The sequence below is a fragment of the Schistocerca nitens genome, chromosome 6 (genome assembly GCF_023898315.1).
Source record: "Schistocerca nitens isolate TAMUIC-IGC-003100 chromosome 6, iqSchNite1.1, whole genome shotgun sequence".
NCBI lineage: Eukaryota > Metazoa > Arthropoda > Insecta > Orthoptera > Acrididae > Schistocerca > Schistocerca nitens.
The window spans coordinates 595,889,887-595,915,276 of NC_064619.1; the positions used below are offsets into that span (position 1 = coordinate 595,889,887).

Below are 25,390 nucleotides of genomic sequence, written 5' to 3' on the forward strand. Positions count from 1 at the left end.
CGAGGGACGTTCAGAAAGTAACCTCCGGTTGATTTAAAAAAATACACCAAGTTAAATAAAAATATTTTAATATATACATCTTACAACTACATGTTTGCACTATTTTTCTACATAGTCTCCATAGCGATTGAGGCACTTATCGTATCTCTTCACAAGCTTTGAAATTCCTTCTGCATAAAAATCACCCGCTTGTGCCTGGAGCCAGCCTGTGACCGCATCTTTGAGCTCTTCGTCGTCATCAAACCGCTGTGACCCGAGCCATTTCTTCAAATGCATGAAGAGGTGATAATCACTTGGCGCCAGGTCTGGGCTGTAAGGTGGATGGTTGATAACGTCCCACTTGAAGGACTCAAGAAGGGCCGTTGTTCTGCGACCAGAGTGAGGACGGGCGTTATCGTGCAAAAAAACGATACCGGAAGTCAGCATACCACGGCGTTTGTTCTGTATAGCCCGTCGTAACTTTTTTATTGTTTCACAGTACACGTCTTGATTAATGGTCGTACCACGTTCCATGAATTCAACCAACAACACCCCTTTGGCATCCCAAAACACCGTTGCCATCAGTTTTCTGGCAGAAAAATCTTGCGAGGCTTTTCTTGGTTTGGTAGGAGAATTTGAATGTGCCCACATCTTTGATTGTTCTTTTGTCTCAGGGTTCACGTACTTAATCCAGGTTTCGTCACCGGTCACGATTCTGTTTAACAATGGTTCTCCTTCGTCCTCATAACGTGACAGAAAGTCTAATGCAGAGGCCATTCTTTGAGTTTTGTGGTAGTCGGTAAGAATTTTGGGCACCCATCGTGCACTGAACTTACGGTAACCCAATCTTGCTGTCACTATCTCGTACAAGAGAGTCTTAGAAATCTGTGGAAAACCAGTAGACAACTCCGACATTGAGAAACGTCGATTTTCACGAACTTTTGCATCAACTGTCTGAACGAGTTCGTCAGTCACCAATGATGGTCTACCACTCCTCTCTTCATCATGAACGTTTTCTCGTCCACTTTTAAATAAACGTACCCATTCACGGACAACTCCTTCACTCATAACTCTTGGTCCGTACACGGCACAAAGCTCATGATGAATAGCTGCTGCAGAATATCCTTTGGCTGTAAAAAAACTTATGACAGCACGCACTTCACATTTGGCGGGGTTTTCTATTGCAGCACACATTTCAAACTGTCACAAAAACTAAACTAGCGCAGGTACGACGTTCACTCGACCACGGCTTGATGCCGACTGACCTGTTGAGTGCGTGAACGCACAGATGGCGTCGCTACTCCCCCCACAACCCGCACTGTGACCAATCGGAGGTTACTTTCTGAACCGCCCTCGTATTTTTACTTCTGCATGAAGGTCACTAGGCATATGAAAGGAAAATGCACAATCAGCATAAATTACCCTATATTATTTAAAATTCAGAGCTTACAATACGAGATGTTCGCCGTATCGTGTGTTATCTCCAAGACTAGAACAGAGAGTGAGTAATACCACTACTCTTTTTAGTTTCTTTCGCCAGCAAGTAAAATAAGAATTAATTACCACAAAGGTCCTATACAGTTATCTTATAGAGTCTGTTTGTAACATTATTATTTCACTTCATTATGAATTACCGTTAGGACATCTAACTGCACACGCATTTTCAGAATTTTTTACAATTTCCATTACTTTGTTTTGTGTCTGACTTGTCGTCGCACGATTTAATATTTTGCACCGTGTATCGGTACACCATGCCACGTCGAGTTTCTGCACTTCTCTGGGTAAATGGAGGTCCGACACGACATTAGGAGATATCCCACGACTTTGTCAGCATAGTGCAGTCAGCAGCGATGCCGCCTTTCCCCACTGCACTTCAGCAAACACTGAGACTGCATTAAACGAATGATACGAAACGTATGCTGAAGGAATAATTGTACATGGAGAAAGTATAAGGATTTGCAGATGATATAGCTGTGTTACCCGAAGACAATCGGAGGCCAAACAACGTAATTTCAGCAGCTCAAAAATGGTTCAAATGGCTCTGAGCACCATGGGACTTAACATTTGAGGTCATCAGTCCCCTAGAACTTAGAACTACTTAAACCTAACTAACTTAAGGATATCACACACGTCCATGCCCGAGGCAGGATTCGAACCTGCGACCGTAGCGGTCACACGGTTCCAGACTGAAGCGCCTAGAACCGCTCGGGCACTCCGGCCGGCCTTTCAGCATCATTTAATATAAATATAAATAAGAACAGAACGTGACCGAGCGGTTCTAGGCGCTACAGTCTGGAACCGCGCGACCGCTACGGTCGCAGGTTCGAATCCTGCCTCGGGCATGGATGTGTGTGATATGCTTAAGTTAGTTAGGTTTAAGTAGTTCTAAGTTTTAGGGGACTGACGACCTCAGCAGTTAAGTCCCACAGTGCTCAGAGCCATTTGAACCATCTCTTTAGAATAGAACCTAAATCCTAGTATAAGTTCCATCAGCAGCAAACCTACCTCTGATTGAGATAGTCTGCAGCAGCGGCAAGTACCTGCGTAGGAGAACAACAGAGGGTGGTAGATCATGCTAGGAGATTAACTGTGGAACTGAACAAGCTAAAATAACATTCAACGAGACCAGAAAGCAACTAAAATGGAATAACCTTAATTTAAACAGCAGGGAACAGTATGTAAAAGCTTCTTTTTGGAGCGTTGCCATACGTTGCTGGGCGGCATGGATGATATAGAAACCAGAAGAGGTTACCGGCTTTTGTGGACGTTGTTGGAGAAAAACAAAAGATTTGTTGGACAGGGAGAATGACCAATAACGAAGCGTTCAACATCGTATAACAGAAAAGATCGTTGGGGAGGATTATCAAGGTACTGAGGGACCGATGCGTTAGACACCTATTCAAGTTGAACTTCAATAAAACCGACAAACAGCATGGACGGCTTCTTGACTGGAAATGGAGGAACAAAGGACCTGTGAACACGTGTCCGGAAACACATCGTTGCCACCGTGGATGACGCTGACGAATGACAGTTCCTCTGATCACGTGCCTTGTCTAAGTGATTGTTTTCTTCTTATAATCCTCTTTTGACAAATTTTCGACACATTTTTGCTCTTACGACCTTCTGCATATCGGTTTTGCTGATCCACATCGTACTGTCTAGCAATACATGGTTCAGTTACAACGGTTTGTAATATCAGCGCTTTTATCCTTCTAATACAAAATTCAACAGATTCCGTATAGATACACTTTCAATAATGTGGGTACGAATATAAAATGCATTACTTCTTTGATTTTGCTGTATAATTGTAACTAAACACGCGTATCCCACTGACACTGCTAGGTGGCATCCAACTGCGACGGGTTATAAACAGAAATCGACCTAAACTGTATTTTTACCTAAGTAAATCCGTATTTACTGAAACTGACGTAAAACTGTATATCTTCTATAATAAATCGACTAAGTGCCGAGAAGTATTTATTTCGTTCTTGAAAAAAATTAAGTGTACTGCTGCACAAATACTTAATACCGCAAACAATGTTCGTTCGTTGCTTAGATACGTCTCCATTCAAATTCCTGTGACCTTTTCGGAAAGCTCCTAAATTACCCATTAAAATGACCGAGTTGGTGGCCACAGCCGAGCCGCACCATTTACCTGGGTGAGTAAACGATAACTAATTGTTCATTTTCCTTTGTGTCAAGGTTTGTGTTACTTTAGATTTTAAGTAATGCAGCAAAATGTTTTCTTGCCCAGGATACGACATGAACTTGAAGTAAATCTACGGTAAACTCTTATTTATCATGCTTTTTAAAGTATTTTCCTTTAGCGCCATAACTAAACAGTACGGAATAATAATATGATTCTGGGATTTCGGTACTACTCATGTCTCCACTGTACACCCGAGAAAACACTAGCCAACTCTAAAAGTGTGCACAATATAGTAGGAACTTCCACGCCGGCATAGCGTTTCGTCCTAATGGAGAAGTGTGACAAAAGAGCGTAGAGTCGGACTAGTACGAAACACGATATAAATAAAAATATCTATACTGTTTCTAATGTATATAAATCGTGATTTACCGTAATGTTTATGATTTATTATAGACTGTAGTTGGCATCATAGTACCTCCGAGACAAGACAGTGAGTACACTTAGTTAGAAAGGTGAAGCACGTTTGGTGTGATTTAAGCTGTGATTAGTGGACGGTGTTTCACAAGAGTGTAAAATTTGACGAATATGGGAACAATACGCACAATTTTCATGTCATTCAGGCTAGCAAAAGACAGACATCATTGCAAATGGAGCTAGTAGCGTAAACATTGCCTTGTCGGGATTCACAAAAACATGGGATGTACTCAATGGAGATGTAAAAGCTAAGGTGAAAAGAAAATGGTTGGTTCAAATGGCTCTGAGCACTATGGGACTCAACTGCTGTGGTCAAAAGTCCCCTAGAACTTAGAACCACTTAAACCGAACTAACCTAAGGACAGCACACAACACCCAGCCATCACGAGGCAGAGAAAATCCCTGACCCCGCCGGGAATCGAACCCGGGAACCCGGGCGTGGGAAGCGAGAACGCTACCGCACGACCACGAGATGCGGGCGGTGAAAAGAAACTCATATTGGAAATTGTTATAAGAGACCCAGAAGACGTCTGTCACGAATGGGTCAATAATATGAAGAGCGATGACCTGTCAACATTCTTAAACTGTTTTAATTTGTGTGGCAGATCTCGTATCTCACACAATATGCGCAAAACATCTAGTTCACCAAGTTATATATATAGGACGTCCATAATTAAACTTCCAGTTTCAAAACGCTGTTCCTCAGTTTGCGTCCCAGACGCCCAGCATGACTATCTTCGTGAAGGATCACTCGCGGCATATGAAGCTCTTTTGCAAGAACGGTGACTGTTCGCCAGTAACAGAAGTTTTGGTCACTCAGGAGCATGAAAAAAGGCACTGGTCCGATGTCTACGAAGGATTTGGAGAAAATGATTACTAAATTCGAAAAGACAAGTTCTTTCGAAGAGCAATGTGGCAGAGGGAGGAGAACAGTTGATCCGACGACTATCGAAGATGTAGCCACAGCTCTGCACGAGAGGTCGAACGGTGGTGTGCAAACATGATGTCAATCGACCGAACATTTGACATGCCAGAGAGCACGGTGCAAAAAATCCTACGAAACATCCTTCACTGCTATCCATAAAAAATCATCCATTTTCAAAAGTTGCTTCCTGCTGAGTGGCCAACAAAGCAAACTTTCGCTCTGTGGTTTCTTGCTCGCGTGTATGTGGACAATGAAATGCCTTGGAACAATCTGTGGACAGACGAAGCCCATTTCCGTCTCCAAGGATATGTAAATACGCAGAATTGCAGATTACTGGCAACGGAAAATACGCTCGCATGTCATCTGGTACCACCTCATTCCGTAAAGATGACTGTGTGGTGCGAGTCGGTGGTATCGTTTATAGTAGGACACATTTTTTTCGTGGAGGTGAGCATTTTTAAGCAAGAATGAACTTCTCTGCACATTGCACAGCCAGTGAAGCAATTGCTGCAGAGATATTTCGGAAATGCTGCGCGTTTCCCTACAGCCTGATCACCCAAATCACCTGATCTTAATCTGCGTGACTTCTGGTCACAGGGTTATCTGAAAAATGTGTTCACAGCTCCATTCACGACCGTAGCTAAATTAAAGGTACGCATTACGCAATGCATTCTGAACGTGGCCCCCGAGACACTCCGATCCGTTGTGGAACACGCTGTTTCTCGACTTCAACTGGTGACATAAAACGGTGGACAGTGTACAGAACATGTCTTGTGCTAGTCTTACAGCAGGAAAACACTGATGTCATTTTGCTTTTCTTTCGGTTCTTGGCGCCAGATACAATTAATAACCAATTTTATTTTGGTTTTTATGCTATTTTTGGCCCAACGACAATTAAAACTGACTTCATTTTGCTTCTTATGTGTTTTGTGGCCTCAGAACAATTAAAACTGCCATCTCACCACCCGATATGGTACGATGTTGCCTAGGTGACTGGGCTTACCTAAGTTACTGTGCCACAACTGTTGATAGCCAATCTTGTGCAACCATGCACAATGACCATTACTAATGGTGTAATGTGCAACTTAAACTATAGCCGTCGTATTGCGATTCATCTGTCATTTTTAACTGACGCCCTGGCCCGTTTATGTTAAGACGCTTACATCGCCGTCTTCTGGTAGTATTTTCGTGTAATTCTTTCTGTTACTGTTTTCCTTTTCATGACGTCTGCCCCTGCGTCAATAATATGCTGTTCAATTTTTACATCATTCTGAGCAGTGGTACACTTTTACAGCGTTTTGGAACTGGAACTTTAATTATGGATACCTATTACATCCACATCCAAATTATGAAGGACAGTGTGAGGCGCTGTTAGAGTGATCTCTCCATAGTGCCACTATCAGGGTTTCTTCCATTTCCAGTCGCTTGATGTATTTTACGAGAGTTGCATTTACTAATTTGAATACTGAACAATTACAGCTATAAGGGCTAATATGAACACAGGTCTCATATTCCATCCTTTTGTAATACTCTTGTTTTCTGCACAACTACATCCACTTGACATAACTTGGTTGTAGCCAAGTCTTGTTATCCTCCTGCTATTTTTACCACTTACACTTCCCTCTACTGCCAGTTTAGCTACTCCTTGAGGCCTAAAAATGTTTTCTGATTTATTTGTGTCTTAAAAGTCTTTCTTCATAAGTTATCTGGTGTACCAAACTTTTCATCAGCGTTTTTCAGAGACACCAATTTCCCCTATCATACGGACTCTTCGTGTACAAGTCATCTCTTAACAGAAGGATGCAAGTAATACCGTTTTACGTCTGTTCTTGGTTATATCAGCTGGGCTCATGATTGAAAAAAGAGTTACAGACATCACTAATCGGAAAAGACAGGCTGTAGACTGTTAATCGTTCTTTACTCGTAAACAGCGGACGCAGTGCAGCCAGAAATGAGAAGAACGGAAATCCACTGTGCACAATGGACATCAAGTCACGACGTATGACGGGAATACTCCAGAGGCCTTGAAGAATCACACAAATGCTGCTTCTCCTAGTCGAAGAGACGTACCTGTGCCTAGATTCTAGCCTCTACAGCCTGCAGATATGTGCCTCCTTGGACCTACCGGCTGAGCCACGGGTCTCAGTGGCTACTGGATAGCGGAAGCCTTGAAACCTTTCCATCGAGGTTATTAACAGAGGACTTCAGATTGTTAATTACTGATTGACTTGAAACGGATCTTTGTACGCTAGGGTTGTAAGCTAGTCTCTCACGCCGGCAGCGTTTGGATTAATTTAAAGCTCTTTGACAACGCATTCAAAAATCCAGAATGAGATTTTCATTCTGCAGCGGAGTGTGCGCTGATATGAAACTTCCTGGCAGATTAAAACTGTGTGCCCGAGTTCGAGTCTCGGTCGGGCACACAGTTTTAATCTGCCAGGAAGTTGCATTCAAAAATGTTCATTTCTTTTCACTTTATGTTATTAAAAGACATGAAGTGGAGGACTGCCTGTGACTGTAGCTTCTTGGTTAAAAATTTTATAATAAGCTCTTCCAATGAATGAAATACAGGAAAATTTTATGGTTTTAGTATCTGTTGGTAACAAGTATGTTGTTACCTTTCTATTTTCTTCCTTTGTCATGGGATTAAAGAGGTGATAAATCTTATTGCGGATGATGACTAGCAAGTACTAGTGGCTGTTTGTTTGTTTAATGCAATTTCATCAACAAGATCATGCTGTGCTATTGGGATACTCACTGCCCTATTAATCATCTATATGCTTCTATTTTGTGAGTAGCCAGAAGGAATGAACTGCTGTGAACAGTTTGTTCTGTAGCAGTTTTCTTTTTGTATGTGGTGAAGGCGTGTCTGTTGTTTTCTATGCAAACAGTTAAGTCTAAGAAATTTAACGTGTTGTCTACCTCACGTTCGACAATCAGTTTTGTGTTGGGGTGGAACTGTTGAATAGTCTACACAGCTATCCTACTTCAGTGATTTTGCACTGTACAATTATGATTATCCCACCAACATATCCGTAACAGTAAATTATTTTACTAACTAACGCTGACTAGACAAAGAACCTGGTTTCCTAAATTATCAACACTGATGTCAGCTAACAAGCCAGAGAGACCTGATCCCGCGACGAGTCCATCTGGCTCTTCGTAAAATTAGTTGTTGAACTGAAAGTAATTATGGTTCAACACAAATTCACGGAACTCCATGAGAACTTTAACTTCTGTTGTTGCAATTAGGTTATTTAAATTTTTCTTAATGATGTCTAATGTTGGTTTGATTGCGACACTGGCATAAAAATTTACAATTTCAAAACATGTTAGTGTAGCTTTACTGTTTACCTGCAAGTCCTTGACCGCCTGAGTGAATTCTCTATTGTTCTTAATAGATCTGTTACTTTCAATGGTGCTTGTCTTCTTTAGAATGTTGGACAGTTTCTTCTTTAGCTACAATCCTGGGCTTCTTCTAGAATTAGCTACAGCTCTGACGGGGCACCATCCTTGAGGACTTGGGTTGGGACTGAGGTTTCAGCATTGTTATATTTTTAGTTTCTTGAATTTTGAAACACAGTGTTGGATTTTTCCTAATTTCTTTGGTGCTGTTTTTGACGAAAATCTTCACTGTTTGTACAGCTATCTACCTCCATTATGACAGTGGCATTTTCTTTATCAAATTCATCTACATCTACATCTATACTCCGCGAGCCACCTTACGGTGTGTGGCGGAGGGTACTTATTGTACCACTATCTGATCCCCCCTTCCCTGTTCCATTCACGAATTGTGCGTGGGAAGAACGACTGCTTGTAAGTCTCCGTATTTGCTCTAATTTCTCGGATCTTTTCGTTGTGATCATTACGCGAGATATATGTGGGCGGTAGTAATATGTTGCCCATCTCTTCCCGGAATGTGCTCTCTCGTAATTTCGATAATAAACCTCTCCGTATTGCGTAACGCCTTTCTTGAAGTGTCCGCCACTGGAGCTTGTTCAGCATCTCAGTAACGCTCTCGCGCTGACTAAATGTCCCCATGACGAATCGCGCTGCTTTTCGCTGGATCATGTCTATCTCTTCTATTAATCCAACCTGGTAAGGGTCCCATACTGATGAGCAATACTCAAGAATCGGACGAACAAGCGTTTTGTAAGCTACTTCTTTCGTCGATGAGTCACATTTTCTTAGAGTTCTTCCTATGAATCTCAACCTGGCGCCTGCTTTTCCCACTATTTGTTTTATGTGATCATTCCACTTCAGATCGCTCCGGATAGTAACTCCTAAGTATTTTACGGTCGTTACCGCTTCCAATGATTTTCCACCTATGGCATAATCGTACTGGAATGGATTTCTGCCCCTATGTATGCGCATTATATTACATTTATCTACGTTTAGGGAAAGCTGCCAGCTGTCGCACCATTCATTAATCCTCTGCAGGTCTTCCTGGAGTACGTACGAGTCTTCTGATGTTGCTACTTTCTTGTAGACAACCGTGTCATCTGCAAATAGCCTCACGGAGCTACCGATGTTGTCAACTAAGTCATTTATGTATATTGTAAACAATAAAGGTCCTATCACGCTTCCTTGCGGTACTCCCGAAATTACCTCTACAAATTTGGTAGTTATGTCTTTATTTTCTTTCAGTTTTTGACTAATATTATTGATTTTTTTCTCTCTTTAACTGTGACATCCTACAGTTATAAGTCCGAAGTGGCCTTATGAGTCAATATTACCTTCTCTGAGGAGAATTTTATTCCAAATTTTGCAGTTTTTGTAACAACACTGACAGTATGATCCATTATTTGTTGCTGTAACTTGTACCTAATGTTTTTACCGAGGCCTTTCTCCTGCAGACAGATTTCGTCCTTCTCAAAGTGAATACCTTTTGTCTTTATGACTGGAGGCTGGCACTTTTGCGTATGATAGTGAAATGTTGACGGATATCGTCGTGTTTTAAGCTTCAGCAGATTTCTGGAAAGAATTTCTTCTACTTTTTCGTTGTTTCTGCCACTGTATCATTAATAGTGTTTATTATGTTTTCATGTTCGTTCCTATGTGTAACCATGCCAAGTTGCAGTTGTAATGTGTATAAGACTCTATTGATATATTTCTTATTTATATAAGGGGAGTGCATTTCATAGAGAATCCACAGTTGTTTGGCACGTGCAATCATATCTGTAGCATTTCTGCCGTTAAGTTTCATAACAATCCGAGCATAGGTGGGTATTAGTCTGTTTTTGAACCATGGTCTGTTGAATGTGTTATCGCTGTCGCTAATTGAACCGACTAATTCTTTAACACATACATGCCTCTTTCTGACTGACAAGACACCTTTACGTCATTAATAGACATGAAGCTTTGGGCTGTTCGTGACTGTAACTTCTAGGCTAGCCATTATTAATTAATAATATTCAATCATGTAACCAATTAAGCGAGCTCCACCCTAAAATCAAATTCACCTAAGTATTGTTTTATTTCCTGTTTAAATTTCGCCTGTTGTATAAATGGAAATAGTTGTAAAGGCAATACTCCATTACATCACTGTAACGTAGGTGAAATATGCGACGTTTAAGTTATGTAGTGCTGTCATGTTCATGTCAAATAGTTTCAAAACGTAAGTACAAATGTGGAAATTTTTCACCAATGCAGAAGACGAATGTTATGCGGTCCATTGAAGGTAATATGTCATGAGAATTTACTTCTCTCACTTCTATAGTCTTCTCTGATTAATCCTACCTTAGGTTGGATTAGATTAGATTAGATTTACTTTCATTCCGATTGATCCGTAGTGAGGTGGTCCTCCAGGATGCAGAACATGTCAGAAGAAACAATAATACATGACAAATATTTACAACTGAAACAAATAAGCTACTGTACCTTTCACAGGTCCCAAGTGGAATGATCGTCATTTCTTTTTAATGAACACTAAATGAAAGAATCAGGTTACAAACACTCATTTACGAAGATCGCATTAATGCACTGAACTTAAAATTTAAAAAGAATTTTTTCTATTTATAATTTAATATAGATATAAAATAACTACTACAATACTTATTTGCAATGAACTCATTATTGCACTGAAATGGGGCAGAAGCTAGATTGTACTTACACACACACACACACAACTCAGTTGGTTCTACTGAGAAATTCATCAGTAGAGTAGAAGGAGTTGGCCACCAATAAATGCTTTAGGCTTCTCTTAAACTGAATTTAATTGGTTGTTAGGCTTTTTATCGCTGCTGGCAAGTTATTGAAAATGTATGTACCTGAATAGTGCACACCTTTTGTACAAGAGTAAGTGACTTTAAATCCTTGTGAAGATTATTCTTATTTCTAGTACTGATCCCATGAGTTGAGCTGTTGGTGTTAAAAAGTTATATGTTTTTAAAGACAAATTTCATTAAGGAATAAATATTTTGGGAAGCAGTAGTTAGTATCCCTAGTTCCCTAAACAGATATAGTTTATCTCGTTAAATGTACTGTTACTGGTAGGTGCAAAACCGGAAGGAGACGTAACAGTCGTTATAGTCTTACAGTCTCGAAAACGGAGTTGCATTTCTGAAATGCGTTGGACAAAAATTATTAAATAAATAAATTTTGATTGACGACGATATATTATTAATTGATAATCTCTGACCTTTTAACTTTACCTCACGGTTCAGAATCACAAACTTCGTGTAGCCTATCCAAAACTGAATTCGCAAGAAACCTTTCCCTTGATAATCACTGGCTGAAGAAAGTATAGTTCACCAATCTGGATTTAAGTGGCATGGCCACAGTTTCACATATATAAGAATACCTCCTAAGTAGAAGTCGATCTGGGCTTTGGGGGAGGGGGGTGGAGGAGGGGTGTGTTAAGCAGCTGGAAATATAAGCCGTTATCAGATGCTGAATATCGAGTCCTAAGCAGCTAACCAGTCTAACACTCTTTGACTAATTTCAAGCCTCCTATTGCGTCCAAATACAGATGTACGTCTTCATAGAAAAACGATATTGTTCCGATAAGTAAAAGACACAGCGCAGGACGTTGAGGATCCATCGGATGAAACACTTCACAATAACGACACCTAATACTGCATTAAAACATAAATCTAAAGGGACAGCATCCAATCCCAGAATTAAGATTCTTCCTCTCGAGAGATCACAATACTCAGTGCCTCATCGATTCCGTGCTCGAGACCAGGAGCTACTTCGAATTTAACTAATATGTCGCTGTGCTAATGCTGCTTTTCTCAGCGCGATTCGGGGGATGGCCTCAGCGCGATCATTCCGATGTACAACAGAAAATGCTATTTGCTTCAGTCATCAGTTACCAATTTCAAACCGAGCGAGGTGGCGCAGTGGTAGCACACTGGACTCGCATTCGGGAGGATGACGGTTCAATCCCGCGTCCGGCCATCCTGATTTAGGTTTTCCGTGATTTCCCTAAATCGCTCCAGGCAAATGCTGGGATGGTTCCTTTGAAACGGCACGGCCGACTTCCTTCCCCATCCTTCCCTAATCCGATGAGACCGATGACCTCGCTGTTTGGTCTCTTCCCACAACCAACCAACCAAACCAATTTCAAAGAGCCTAGATAGCTGACAAGATTTTTCTAGTACTTCTATAATTATAAGCCATCTGAAAAAAGCACTATTGGGTATTGTATGAATGCATGGTCTCGCGCCTATGTGAATGAATCTTCTCGACCGTCCAAGTTAGGTGGGGCAGTGGTCAGCTAACTGGATTCACATTCGGGAGGACGGGAGATCAAATGCCAATCCTACCACTAAGATCTAGATTTTCCATGATTTCCCCGAACCGTCTGAGGCAAGTGCCAGGAAGATTTCTCCTAAGAGAACGACCACTTTTCTTCCACCTTCGTACCCAACTCGAGTTTGTGCTCTTCTCCAACTACCTCGTTGTCGATGGAGCATTAAACCGTATTTCTATTTCCTTCCTTCCTCCGTGCACCCATCTGAGTCAAGTGGTCAACGGGCTGCCATCCGAATACTCCTCGGTCACTGTCAAGAGATAGCAGTGAGTTTGCAGGCCAAGTACTTATATGGTCGTGGTACTGGCTGTGGTGTACCCACCAGTCAGTACACATACAATGACGAGTCATTAGTCCTACAACCTCTCAAAAGCCTGAATAGCCACCTCTTGCAGGGCGAACCACAGCGAGACCTCCATGAGGAGAGTCAGTGAGGTTCTGTAAGCTACCGACAGGGATGTGGTGCAATACCGACTCCAGTGCCATGGCCAGCTGCGCTAGGTTTCTCGGTCATGGTCCATGGCGCAAAAAGCTCGAGCGTCGTGGTTCCACACATTGTCGACTGGATTTAAATCCAGGAGCCTGGTGGCAAGTGGAGTACGGTAAACCGAGCCTGGTGCTCCTCGTTGCACGCACGTACACTGAGAGCTATGTTGCACCTTGCATTGTCCTAGCGGTCTCGTGTCGAGGAAAAATCGAACTGCATGTAGGGGTGCATGTGGCCGCTAAAGATAGATGCGAACTTATATTGAACCAGTGTGCGTTCCAAAATGACGAGATCATTCATGGAATGCAACGATAACATTTCCCAGATCATAACGCTCCCTCCTTCGACATGGGTGTATGGTCTGAGACGTTTCATTCCGTATGCGACAAAGGCTATGTGTAGAACGGAATTTACACGCCATTACTGCTACTGGAGGTCCACTGAGCACTGCACAGACCCATACGCAGCAACGTCGTCTGAAGGGCCGTTCAGGTAACGTTGTAGCTAACACTTTGGTTCATCTGGATGATCAGTTGCTCAACAGTTGCACGTCTATTCGCCAATACACATCTCCGTAGCCATCGTTCATCCCTGTCATCTATGGCCCATGGTGCACTATAGTTGCCTCGGCGACAGTTTTGGATACTGCCATTTTGCACTGTGTACTTCGACCATGGTAGCAGGCGAACAGTTTACGAACGTAGTAGTTTTAGAAATGCATTCACCCTTGGCCCGAAAACCAACTATCACGCCCGTGTCGCCGTCAGTTTCCGCATTACGGCAATGGCTGCACTGTTTTAGAATAGTTATTGCAAGTTGACGTCTAACATAGGCCGTGGCAACGTTAATGTGACTGGACTGTGTTTGTACAACACAATCTTTGGCTTCTAGTTTGACGCGCTCGCTTTGGCCTCAAGATAGTCGGACTGCACAATGTGCTGAGCTTCAAAAATCCGTATTTGTTAGTGACTTTACCAGCGCTTTTGTCTTCTACAGATTTTTTAATTGCACTGTAGTAAAAGACATTAGCTTTCATGATGACAAGGGTCTCGTTGAGTGCAGTTTTATGTCCCTTTTTTCCAAAGAATGCCGTTGGTACATCTCAGTGGCACCCATGACGTCATCAGGTTCATGGCGGATATTTGAAACGACGGTACCTTTCCTTTCCATGATTCCCTTATCCACGGAAAACTCACTAGATCCTTCGGTGTTCCTTTCTCAGACCAGGAACTCATCCGTTAAATACAGTAATGGAAAAAAATCGCAACACTAGAAAAGATTTAATATATAGCCATGAAACTCCGGGAGTACATCTAGGTAACATGTGTAAGTGATTAACACTAGGAGGTAACAGGTTAAGATAAACGCGAGATAAGTCATTGCCAATGTGAAATGGTGATACATTAATAACTGGAGTAAACGCCAGAATCTTGAATGCAAGAATTCAAACATGCATGCACTGTTTGTACAGGAGCTGGATGTCAGCTTGTGGGATGCAGTTTCGTGCCTGTTGCACTTGGCCGGTGAATACGGGGACAGTTAGTACTGTTTGTGGATGACGCTGGAGCTGTCGTCCGATGATGTCCGTTATCTGCTCGACTGGAGACGGGTATGACGTTCGAGCAGGCCACGGCAATATGTCGACACTGGGTAGAGTATTTTGGGTCACAACAGCTGTATTTGCGTGAGCAATAGCCGGCTGGAAAACACCTGGTAGAATGCTGTTTATGATAATGATGATGATGATGCTTGGTTTGTGGGGCGCGCAACTGCGCGGTTATCAGCGTCCGTACAAAGTCCCAACCTTTGTTCCGTCCAATCTCGCCACTTTCATGAATGATGATGAAATGACGAGGACAACACAAACACGCAGTCATCTCGAGGCAGGTGAAAATCCCTGACCCCGCCGGGAATCGAACCCGGGAGACCGTGCTCGGAAAGCGAGAACGCGACCGCGAGACCACGATCTGCGGACATCTGTTCATGAATGGCAGCACAACAGCGTCCAGACTGAGGTCCAGTTTTGCCGTCAGGGTGCGTGGGATAACCACGAGAGTGCTCCTGTTGTCGTACAAAATCGCATCCCAGACCGTAGCTCCAGATATAGGTCCAGTGTTTCTAGCACGCAGACAGGTTGGTTGCAAGCCCTCACCTGGCCTCCTCCTAACTAACACATGACCCTCAGTGGCACCGAGGCAGAACCAGATTTCGTCATAAAACACAACAGCACTCTATCCTGCCCTTCAATTAGCTCTCGCTTGACAGCAATGAAGTAGCAAATGGGGGTGATTCGGGGTCAGTGGAATGCACGGTAGAAGTCGTTTGGCTCGGAGCTGTCCCTGAAGTAACCGATTTCTAACATTTCGTTGTGTCATTGTGGTGCCAACTACTGCCCAGATTACTGTTACAGATGCTGTACGATGTGTCAGAGCCATACGCCAAACACGATGGTCTTTCGTGTCGGTAGCGCCTCATGCCCTCCCGGAGCCCGACTTTGTTGCGACCGAACATTCTCGTCACCACCGCTGCCAGCAAACAAGCGCAGTGGCTGCATTATTGCCAAATTTTTCTGAAGTATCGGAGAAGGAACGTCCAGCTTCTCGTAGTCCTATTACACGACCTCATTAAAACTCAGTAGGATGTTGATAACGATGTCTTTGTCGCCTTAAAGGCTTTCTTGACTAACATCAACTCACCACGTCCAATCGCAAAGGTAACTAACGCTCAGTACCGTTACAGTGTCTATTTAAAGCAAACCTTATTTGCGTCCTAACAGCGGTGAAACTAGTGCCACTCTTATCCGACTGGCGCGAAATCTGAACAGACATTATCTTTCAGATGTAGAAACACGCATACCAACTGCAACTGTCTTTACGTCGCACAACTCCTTCTTGGTGCTGAGACTTTTTTCCGTCAGCATGTATCATCCTCTCTGATGTGTCGGCAGAAGTGCCAACACCGTGTTGTTTGAGGAAGCCGAAATGCACGCTATAAGCTCACGCAGGATGGCGTGAGGTCTGAAACAGGATACGTAATGAATGCTATAAAGAAAAGTACGTAGCTGCTGGAATACTTAACTTTAATCCACAACTGGTGAACATTGGTCTTGTTACTGTACATGCTTCATTAGATACATAGCAAAGGATAAATGGCGCCTTGCTAGGTCGTAGCAATTGACTAAGCTGAAGGCTATGCTAACTATCGTCTCGGCTAATGAGAGCGTAATTCTCAGTGAACCTTTCCTAGCAACGTCGGCTGTACAACTGGGGCGAGTACTAGTAAGTCTCTCGAGACCTGCCGTGTGGTGGCGCTCGGTCTGCGATCACTGACAGTGGCGACACGCGGGTCCGACATGTACTAATGGACCGCGGCCGATTTAAAGCTACCACCTAGCAAGTGTGGTGTCTGGCGGTGACACCACACTCTCAATCACTCATAATCAACCCTACCTATCCTGAATGAAACCTCAAACGCGTCCTTTCTTTGCCCTGATATCATGCCACTCATCTCCTGCACCTATGCTACTTACATATGACTCCTTCAAAGCATCCCTATAATGAAGGGAATGTACATCAATCACCATCATAGTTTCTAAATATCATATATTTCACCTTCTTAAATTTCTTATATTAAAAATGTGACTCATGCAGTTCTGTGACTGAGAAGCAGCATTTTGTCCACAGGTAGCCTGCTGTCACTTGAAGTAACGTAAATAGATCAGAAACGAAAAGAAAACACACAACCACAGCGACCCACCCACCCATCCACGCATGCGCGTGCACACACACACACACACACACACACACACACACACACACACACACAAACACACACACACACACAAACAAAGGTACTTGCAAACAGAATGTCATCAGCATGTTATGCCCTTAGAATCCTATCATCAGTGTGTAACATGCAGTGTTTTTTAGTTACAGACTATTCATATGTACATTCAGTTCTTAGCTATGGCATTCTTTTTTGGGGAACAAAACGCACAAAGTATGGAAACTATTTTCAAACTCCAGAAAAGTGGCGTAAAGAATCATAACCAAAAATGGTAGTCGAGCTAATTGTAGAGATCTGTTCATAACACTGGGGATTTTAAATGCTCCGTGTGAATACATTTACCAATCACTTGTACACATCAAAACTAAGATTGATAATTACTGCACAAACAGTTCTGTACATGACCATTGAACAAGAGCTAGACTCAAATTACATTTACCAAGAAAAAATAAACATAAAACTCGACACAGCATTTCCTACCAAGGTATAAAACTGTACAACAAATTACCAAAATAGACAAAACAAATTGCATAAATACATTAAAAAAGGCAGCTAAAAGTACCTGTTATGCAATACATTTTATACAGTGAAGGATTACTTAGATAAAACAGAGTAGGTGTTTGGTAAAAAAAGAGTTGTACAAATAAATAACAATAATGATTATAAAACATCCAACAATCCATATAACACCTTACCACTATATTTTTCCTTATTTTTTTTCCTTTTCTAGAAAAGCTTACCCCTAAGCTATGTACTGCACGATACTAACACCTCTTCCTCGTTTTGAGCTCAACATGTCACTCGTTATAGAGGGATGCTCACTCAGTTTTTAGGATAGCAAATGGGAAGTTGTGGTACAGAAAACGGCCCAGAGATCACCAGTGTGTGTGTGTGTTGCTGTGTGTAGTGAGTGAAGTGTTATGAAACAATGTGTGTATAGTGTGTGCAGTGGCTGATAGTGAGATATGAGTCAACAGTATGGCATTACATTCTTAACAGTTATTTGTAAAAAAAGTAATGCATACCAGGAGTAAATCTAAAGATTGTCTCTAACTATAAATCTGTAAATGTATGTGTATACATGCTAACTTATTTTAAATTGGTCTAAACTTGTAAATACTTTGACATGTCCTATATCCTTGTAAAAAGAGATCTACGTGTGAATAAAGCTACTACTACTACTACTACTACTACAACGCGCCCACACACACGACTGTCATTTACCACATCACAGTTGCCGAGAAACACTCTGCTCAGTGCTCGTGGAGGTACAACCACTTGACCCGATTTACAAGTCCTATAATGTTTCGTGTATTACTGAGTAGCAATTAAACTTCTGGCTACTCTTTTTGCGTTTAAAATACGAACGAAATATATACCAAACTGAGATACGATACTTACACCGCGATATTACTCATGGTAGGTCAGATAAGTCTGCAGAACGGAGACAGCACTGACATAAATCATTTTACATATTTTACAAATGTCACGATTGTAGTAAAAGTAACGATAATGACAACTGTCAACGTAAAAAGGTTTTTTCAGCTCTGAGCAGTTTCGGAGCCTAGCTGTTATTTTAACAGTTACTGATTATGCTAACAAAATATTGATGGTATCGCTTAGGAAAACATAAGCGGTGACTAGGAAGTAATATAAAAGTTTTCATCAAGACGCAATGAGCAAGCATACCAAAACTTCGCAATGAATACCAAACCGTGCGCGAACAAGAGACGTCTCATGGAATCCTTCTTCTTCCGCAGACCACTGTTTAGGTAGTAATGCCTGTTCTGAGCTCACATTCGTACTTGCTCCCATATTTCCCTATGTCTTCCAGAATCTCTCCTTCGCTGTGACTCATAAAGGCTTATCTTTTTCGGCAGTTATCTTCATTCATTCCGTTCATATGTTGTTTTTTTTCGGTTTCTTCGTAATCGTTCACTCTTTCACCAATAGGTGAACATTAAATTTTGTTCTTATGTCTCCGGTACGTATTCATTTATTCTCTTTGCATCCTACTCATTTCTGTCTGTGTACGTGCCCAAGTATCACACCCATATACACTCCTGGAAATTGAAATAAGAACACCGTGAATTCATTGTCCCAGGAAGGGGAAACTTTATTGACACATTCCTGGGGTCAGATACATCACATGATCACACTGACAGAACCACAGGCACATAGACACAGGCAACAGAGCATGCACAATGCCGGCACTAGTACAGTGTATATCCACCTTTCGCAGCAATGCAGGCTGCTATTCTCCCATGGAGACGATCGTAGAGATGCTGGATGTAGTCCTGTGGAACGGCTTGCCATGCCATTTCCACCTGGCGCCTCAGTTGGACCAGCGTTCGTGCTGGACGTGCAGACCGCGTGAGACGACGCTTCATCCAGTCCGAAACATGCTCAATGGGGGACAGATCCGGAGATCTTGCTGGCCAGGGTAGTTGACTTACACCTTCTAGAGCACGTTGGGTGGCACGGGATACATGCGGACGTGCATTGTCCTGTTGGAACAGCAAGTTCCCTTGCCGGTCTAGGAATGGTAGAACGATGGGTTCGATGACGGTTTGGATGTACCGTGCACAATTCAGTGTCCCCTCGACGATCACCAGTGGTGTACGGCCAGTGTAGGAGATCGCTCCCCACACCATGATGCCGGGTGTTGGCCCTGTGTGCCTCGGTCGTATGCAGTCCTGATTGTGGCGCTCACCTGCACGGCGCCAAACACGCATACGACCATCATTGGCACCAAGGCAGAAGCGACTCTCATCGCTGAAGACGACACGTCTCCATTCGTCCCTCCATTCACGCCTGTCGCGACACCACTGGAGACGGGCTGCACGATGTTGGGGCGTGAGCGGAAGACGGCCTAACGGTGTGCGGGACCGTAGCCCAGCTTCATGGAGACGGTTGCGAATGGTCCTCGCCGATACCCCAGGAGCAACAGTGTCCCTAATTTGCTGGGAAGTGGCGGTGCGGTCCCCTACGGCACTGCGTAGGATCCTACGGTCTTGGCGTGCATCCGTGCGTCGCTGCGGTCCGGTCCCAGGTCGACGGGCACGTGCACCTTCCGCCGACCACTGGCGACAACATCGATGTACTGTGGAGACCTCACGCCCCGCGTGTTGAGATATTCGGCGGTACGTCCACCCGGCCTCCCGCATGCCCACTATACGCCCTCGCTCGAAGTCCGTCAACTGCACATACGGTTCACGTCCACGCTGTCGCGGCATGCTACCAGTGTTAAAGTCTGCGATGGAGCTCCGTATGCCACGGCAAACTGGCTGACACTGACGGCGGCGGTGCACAAATGCTGCGCAGCTAGCGCCATTCGACGGCCAACACCGCGGTTCCTGGTGTGTCCGCTGTGCCGTGCGTGTGATCATTGCTTGTACAGCCCTCTCGCAGTGTCCGGAGCAAGTATGGTGGGTCTGACACACCGGTGTCAATGTGTTCTTTTTTCCATTTCCAGGAGTGTATTAATTCTAGCATTGTTATTCAATCTTCAGTTTGTAGTACCTCATATGTTTCAAAACAGTGAGTCTTAGTTTCTCTATTACTATTTTTATTGTATCTTATATCTGCTCCTAGAAAGCAGAAGTGAGAATATAGCTCTACGGGTTTTCTTTTTGTTTTGATCTGATTGGATATTTTGCCCAAAATGCCATTACTCTAGTCTTGGGTATGGGACGGTGCAGCGACCGCAGGTTAATGTACCTAGGAACACGTAATGTTTCCTGGTCGGTATTTTAATCTAGTGACTGATTCTAGTATCACAAGAAGGAACGTATATAAACAACTTCCGCTGTTTTCTACAGTTTTTATTGTTGTAGGATATGAGGTTGTTTTTTGTGGAGCGTTTGTAAACATTACGGGATTCACATATTTAGGTGCTGTATAATATATTAAATATAATTGGAGGATACTGTTAATTCCGCAGTTACAGAGATTTATGGTGAGTAAAATTCTGTCTTTTTTTTTAAACTAGTAACGTAACATGAGGACATTTAAGCTATACTTGGTCAGTCATGCACCACCTTCTATCTTGAAACGTATGATCTTCTACCATGGAACATTTGGTACTTGCAAATTGAGTTCCTTGGATGTCTCAGCAACTGTCCCCGCCTTTAATATAGAAGTATGAGTTGGCAGGCAGTAGCTCCTATTTCAAAAAGCTTGTAGTTTTTAACTGCTATTGGATAATATTTAATCTCAGATTGATTTCCATCACTGTTATTGGTATACAGAAGGTAAATGATGTAACATAGACAACTAAATACAATACTGACAAGATTTTTCTCAATTGTAAGCCTTTTAAAGGTAAATAAAATTCTAGTTCCTAGGTACATGACCATGTTGTACCTAGAAACAGTTTTTCACACGTGGAAAAAACTTGATTAACCTGACAACTTACTCTAATTTCGGAGAAATACGGCAGTATCTATAAAGAAAGCTATAATTTAAAAATGGAATAGGAAAAGTTCTATTACAGGGAACACTCTCCCCTGCCGAAATTTTTGTGTTATATTCTTTGGTAATTTAATCAGGTCAGTATACATATCCTTAAAGATCATCCTCTCTTTCCTGTATGAATGTAGGATTATCCACAAGCAACTAAACAGCTACTGCTGTACTAGTGATTTATATTTATCCCAGACCTCTGTTGTCCATTCTTTAACGGTATGGTAAATGTATATGTTAAATAATGGGAACGAAATGCTGAAAACGTCTCGTCATTTCCACCGTCTCCTCTCCCTTTTGCTCTTACTAATTCTGTCTCCATCCAACTCTCTTTTCCTTTTATTTCCCCTGTCTCTCACTGATCATCAGTTTCTCCTCTGTATCTTGTCTCCCACTGCTGTTGTCTTACCCACGCTCTAAGTCTTTCTCCGTCGCTTTATCTTTCCCTCCATCACTTTCTCCTCTCCCTTGCTCTCCCTCTGACGCTGTCTCGTTTCACTTTCACTTTCCCTGTCTGTTTGCTACTCTCTTTCCGCAAATGAATATTACAGTCTGCCCAAATATTTGTGAGGAAGGGGGAATGAGGATTGTGGGAACTGGTTCCCAGTATTTTGTCAGAGTCTTTCAAACAGGAACATATCTGCCTTTTTTGTGCTCCGAAAAGAGCATTTTCCAGCTGATTCGCCTGTTTTTCGTGTTGCAGCAGGGTGTGCTACCTATATAAAACAAATTCTACAGACCAGTGAAGTTTTCACAGTTTATTTATATACTTCGAAACATTTGTATAGTGTTACAGATATAAACGACAAATAATCCTCATAGTATAAGGTTAACACAAAATTGTTTGTTTACAATTTTTCTGTATACTTTGCTTATCGATGGCATTTCGTCGAAAATACTTGGCCTATGATTTGTATCTAAAAAGAGTAAAAAGTTATTAGAAACATTTTACTGAATTTTTAGTCTTTCCAGTTTTACATAAGTTTGGCAGCCATTTTAAGTCCTTTTCAAGCGTGTTAAGACCGTTTTTACCCCAGTTTTTGTCATTGCAATTCCACGTTGTAGTGCCCACTATACAGGGACAGCGCTCATGAGGTACTATTGGTGAAAAGATGCTGACTGGAAACGTAGTTTGGCGATCTCGAAACTCTTGCGATGAACCTAGTACCCTTTCCACATGTTCAGTACGTCAATTCAAATTGCATTTACGCCTCACACCGGATCTTACGCGCATATTTTACGTGCGTAAGTACGGTAACTTTGAACCTCTGGATCTCGGTAATGAATAATGAATAGAGAAAAGTTTCAAGCTTCTCCTAAAACATGAGCTTAAGAATATGTGGTAATAGCTTCGACGATTTCCCATAAGTAGAAATTATGGAAATGGCCATCCCAACAACTGGTACTTTTGAAATGCAAGGGTGTATCCCGATAACGGATACATATTGTTTGAAAACACGAAAATGGCTTTTCTAAGTGAATGCCTAAGGAATGTAGGTTAAACTTTGACCTATTTGCTATGGTTAGTTCCTTAAATAATGCTGCCCACAGTGCAAAAATGATTAATAATTCGCTTTTGCGTTTTTCTCTTTTTTTCCCGCATAAGTACGGTACATTTGAACTTCAGGATCTCGGTAACGGATAAGGCGAAAAAAGTTTCGAACTGCACCGAGAATGTCATCGTGAGAATATATCGTAAGAATTTCGACGATTTTTCACGAACAGAAACTATAGAAGTGGTCCTCCCCACAACTGGTACTTTTCGTGCCCAAAAATTATGGTATTTCGGTGATTTCTCAGGAACTGCTCATGAACAAATGGTGCTTTTATAAACCGTCCACCATGGACCACACCCATTTTCTCAGTTTGCCTGGGCGTAGGAATTGGGTAATGTTTAAATTCTGACCCTGTACTGCAAGATAGCTACAATATGCCTGTTTTTCCGATAGGTATACAAGTGGTCGCTAAGCCTAGGGCTGTACAAAACACCCACCCTCAGCCGGTAATGCCATGGCGACGGCCTTCCGGGTCTCTGAAGGGATTGTTCTGTTTGATATCCTACATCATGGTTCAACAGAACGCGAGATATGACCTCCTGCAAAATTGCATTTTAGCGTACCGTTTTGTTGAACATAATGGTTACGTCCACTGTCGTACATGGGCCGATAAATGCAGTTAAGCAGGCTAATCCTGCTGGTGTTTTCGCAGTTTTTTCTTTCATCTTTTTTAAATGAAGATATTAATCCATTCGTATGTCATGCAGACGGTGTGTCGTACTTCTTCCAATGGTCGTTTATTAAGTGTAAGAGCCGTGGTTAAGAAAACATTCCCCTATATTTTAGCAGTTCAAAGTCTACACCACAAGCTCTTCTATTTTTTATCTTTTAATGTTATTCTTAATGCAGATGGTGTTATTGGGACAGCTGTACTTAAATCTCTATAAATGTTATCGTGTACATCTTTGATCTCCAAACACTATAAACTTTCCTAGATTTTTTCTCCATATTTCATCATCAGTAGTGGACTTGTTCTGCCGAATTTTTGGAAAAGCTCATTGCATTAGAAATGAAAGTGGCGACTAAAACGTGGATCCGGTGCGCAGGTACACTGGCCACACGCCGGGCCTCAAGTACGTTCTGGGCCGCACGAAGGGACACGCAACACACGTGCTGCTCGTGGGGAAGGCGCTCACCGTGCTGGCGCCCATCAAGGGACCGCCCTATCAGGTCAGTACAGCGTCCATGCAAACCGCCGGCTGAGAACAAGTAGTTCTCTCATTACATTGTTGTATTTGTTGTTGTTGTGGTCTTCAGTCCTGAGACTGTTTTGATGCAGCTCTCCATGCTAGTCTATCCTGTGCAAGCTTCTTCATCTGTCAGTACTTATTGCAACCTACATCCTTCTCAATCTGCTTAGTGTATTCATCATTTGGTCTGCCTCTACGATTTTTACCCTCCACGTGGCCCCCCAACGCTAATTTTGTGATCCCCTGATGCCTCAGAACATGTCCTACCAACCGGTCCCTTCTTGTTGTCAAGTTGTGCCACAAACTCGCCTTCTCCCCAATTCTATTCAATACCTCCTCATTAGTTATGTGATCTACCCATCTAATCTTCAGCATTCTTCTGTAGCACCACATTTCGAAAGCTTCTATTCTCTTCTTGTCCAAACTATCTATCGTCCATGTCTCACTTCCATACATGGCTACACTCCATACAAATACTTTCAGAAACGACTTCCTGACACTTAAATCTATACTCGATGTTAACAAATTTCTCTTCTTCAGAAATGCTTTCCTTGCCATTGCCAGTCTACATTTTATATCCTCTCTACTTCAACCATCATCAGTTATTTTGCTCCCCAAATAGAAAAATCCTTTACTACTTTGAGTGTCTCATTTCTTAATCTAATTCCCTCAGAATCGGCCGACTTAATTCGACTACATTCCGTTATCCCCGTTTTGCTTTTGTTGATGTTCTTCTTATACCCTCCTTTCAAGACACTGTCAATTCCGTTCAACTGCTCTTCCAAGTCCTTTGCTGTCTCTGACAGGATTACAATGTCATCGGCAAACCTCAAAGTTTTTATTTCTTCTCCATGGATTTTAATACCTATTTCGAACTTTTCTTTTGTTTCCTTTAGTGCTTGCTCAATATACAAATTGAATAACATCGGGGAGAGTCTATAACCCTGCCTCATTCCCTTCCCAACCACAGCTTCCCTTTCCTGCCCCTCGGCTCTTATAACTGCCAGCTGGTTTCTGTACAAATTGTAAATAGCCTTTCGCTCCCTGTATTTTACCGCTGCCACCTTTAGAATTTGAAAGAGATTATAGGTCCTTTTCCTCCATAGATCCATAGATAGGAGATA

The 25,390-nt window shown here is 42.4% G+C and overlaps 1 protein-coding gene across 1 annotated transcript in view; it reads left to right on the forward strand.

Annotated features, from left to right (window-relative positions):
• Positions 1–3,594: 3,594 nt before the first annotated feature.
• LOC126263515 (UPF0605 protein CG18335) overlaps positions 3,595–25,390 on the forward strand; it is a 53,013-nt gene continuing 31,217 nt past the window's right edge. The window contains exons 1-2 of the mRNA XM_049960607.1: positions 3,595–3,638; positions 24,123–24,246. Coding sequence (XP_049816564.1) covers positions 3,595–3,638; positions 24,123–24,246 — 168 coding nt within the window. The remainder of the gene's footprint in view (positions 3,639–24,122; positions 24,247–25,390) is intronic.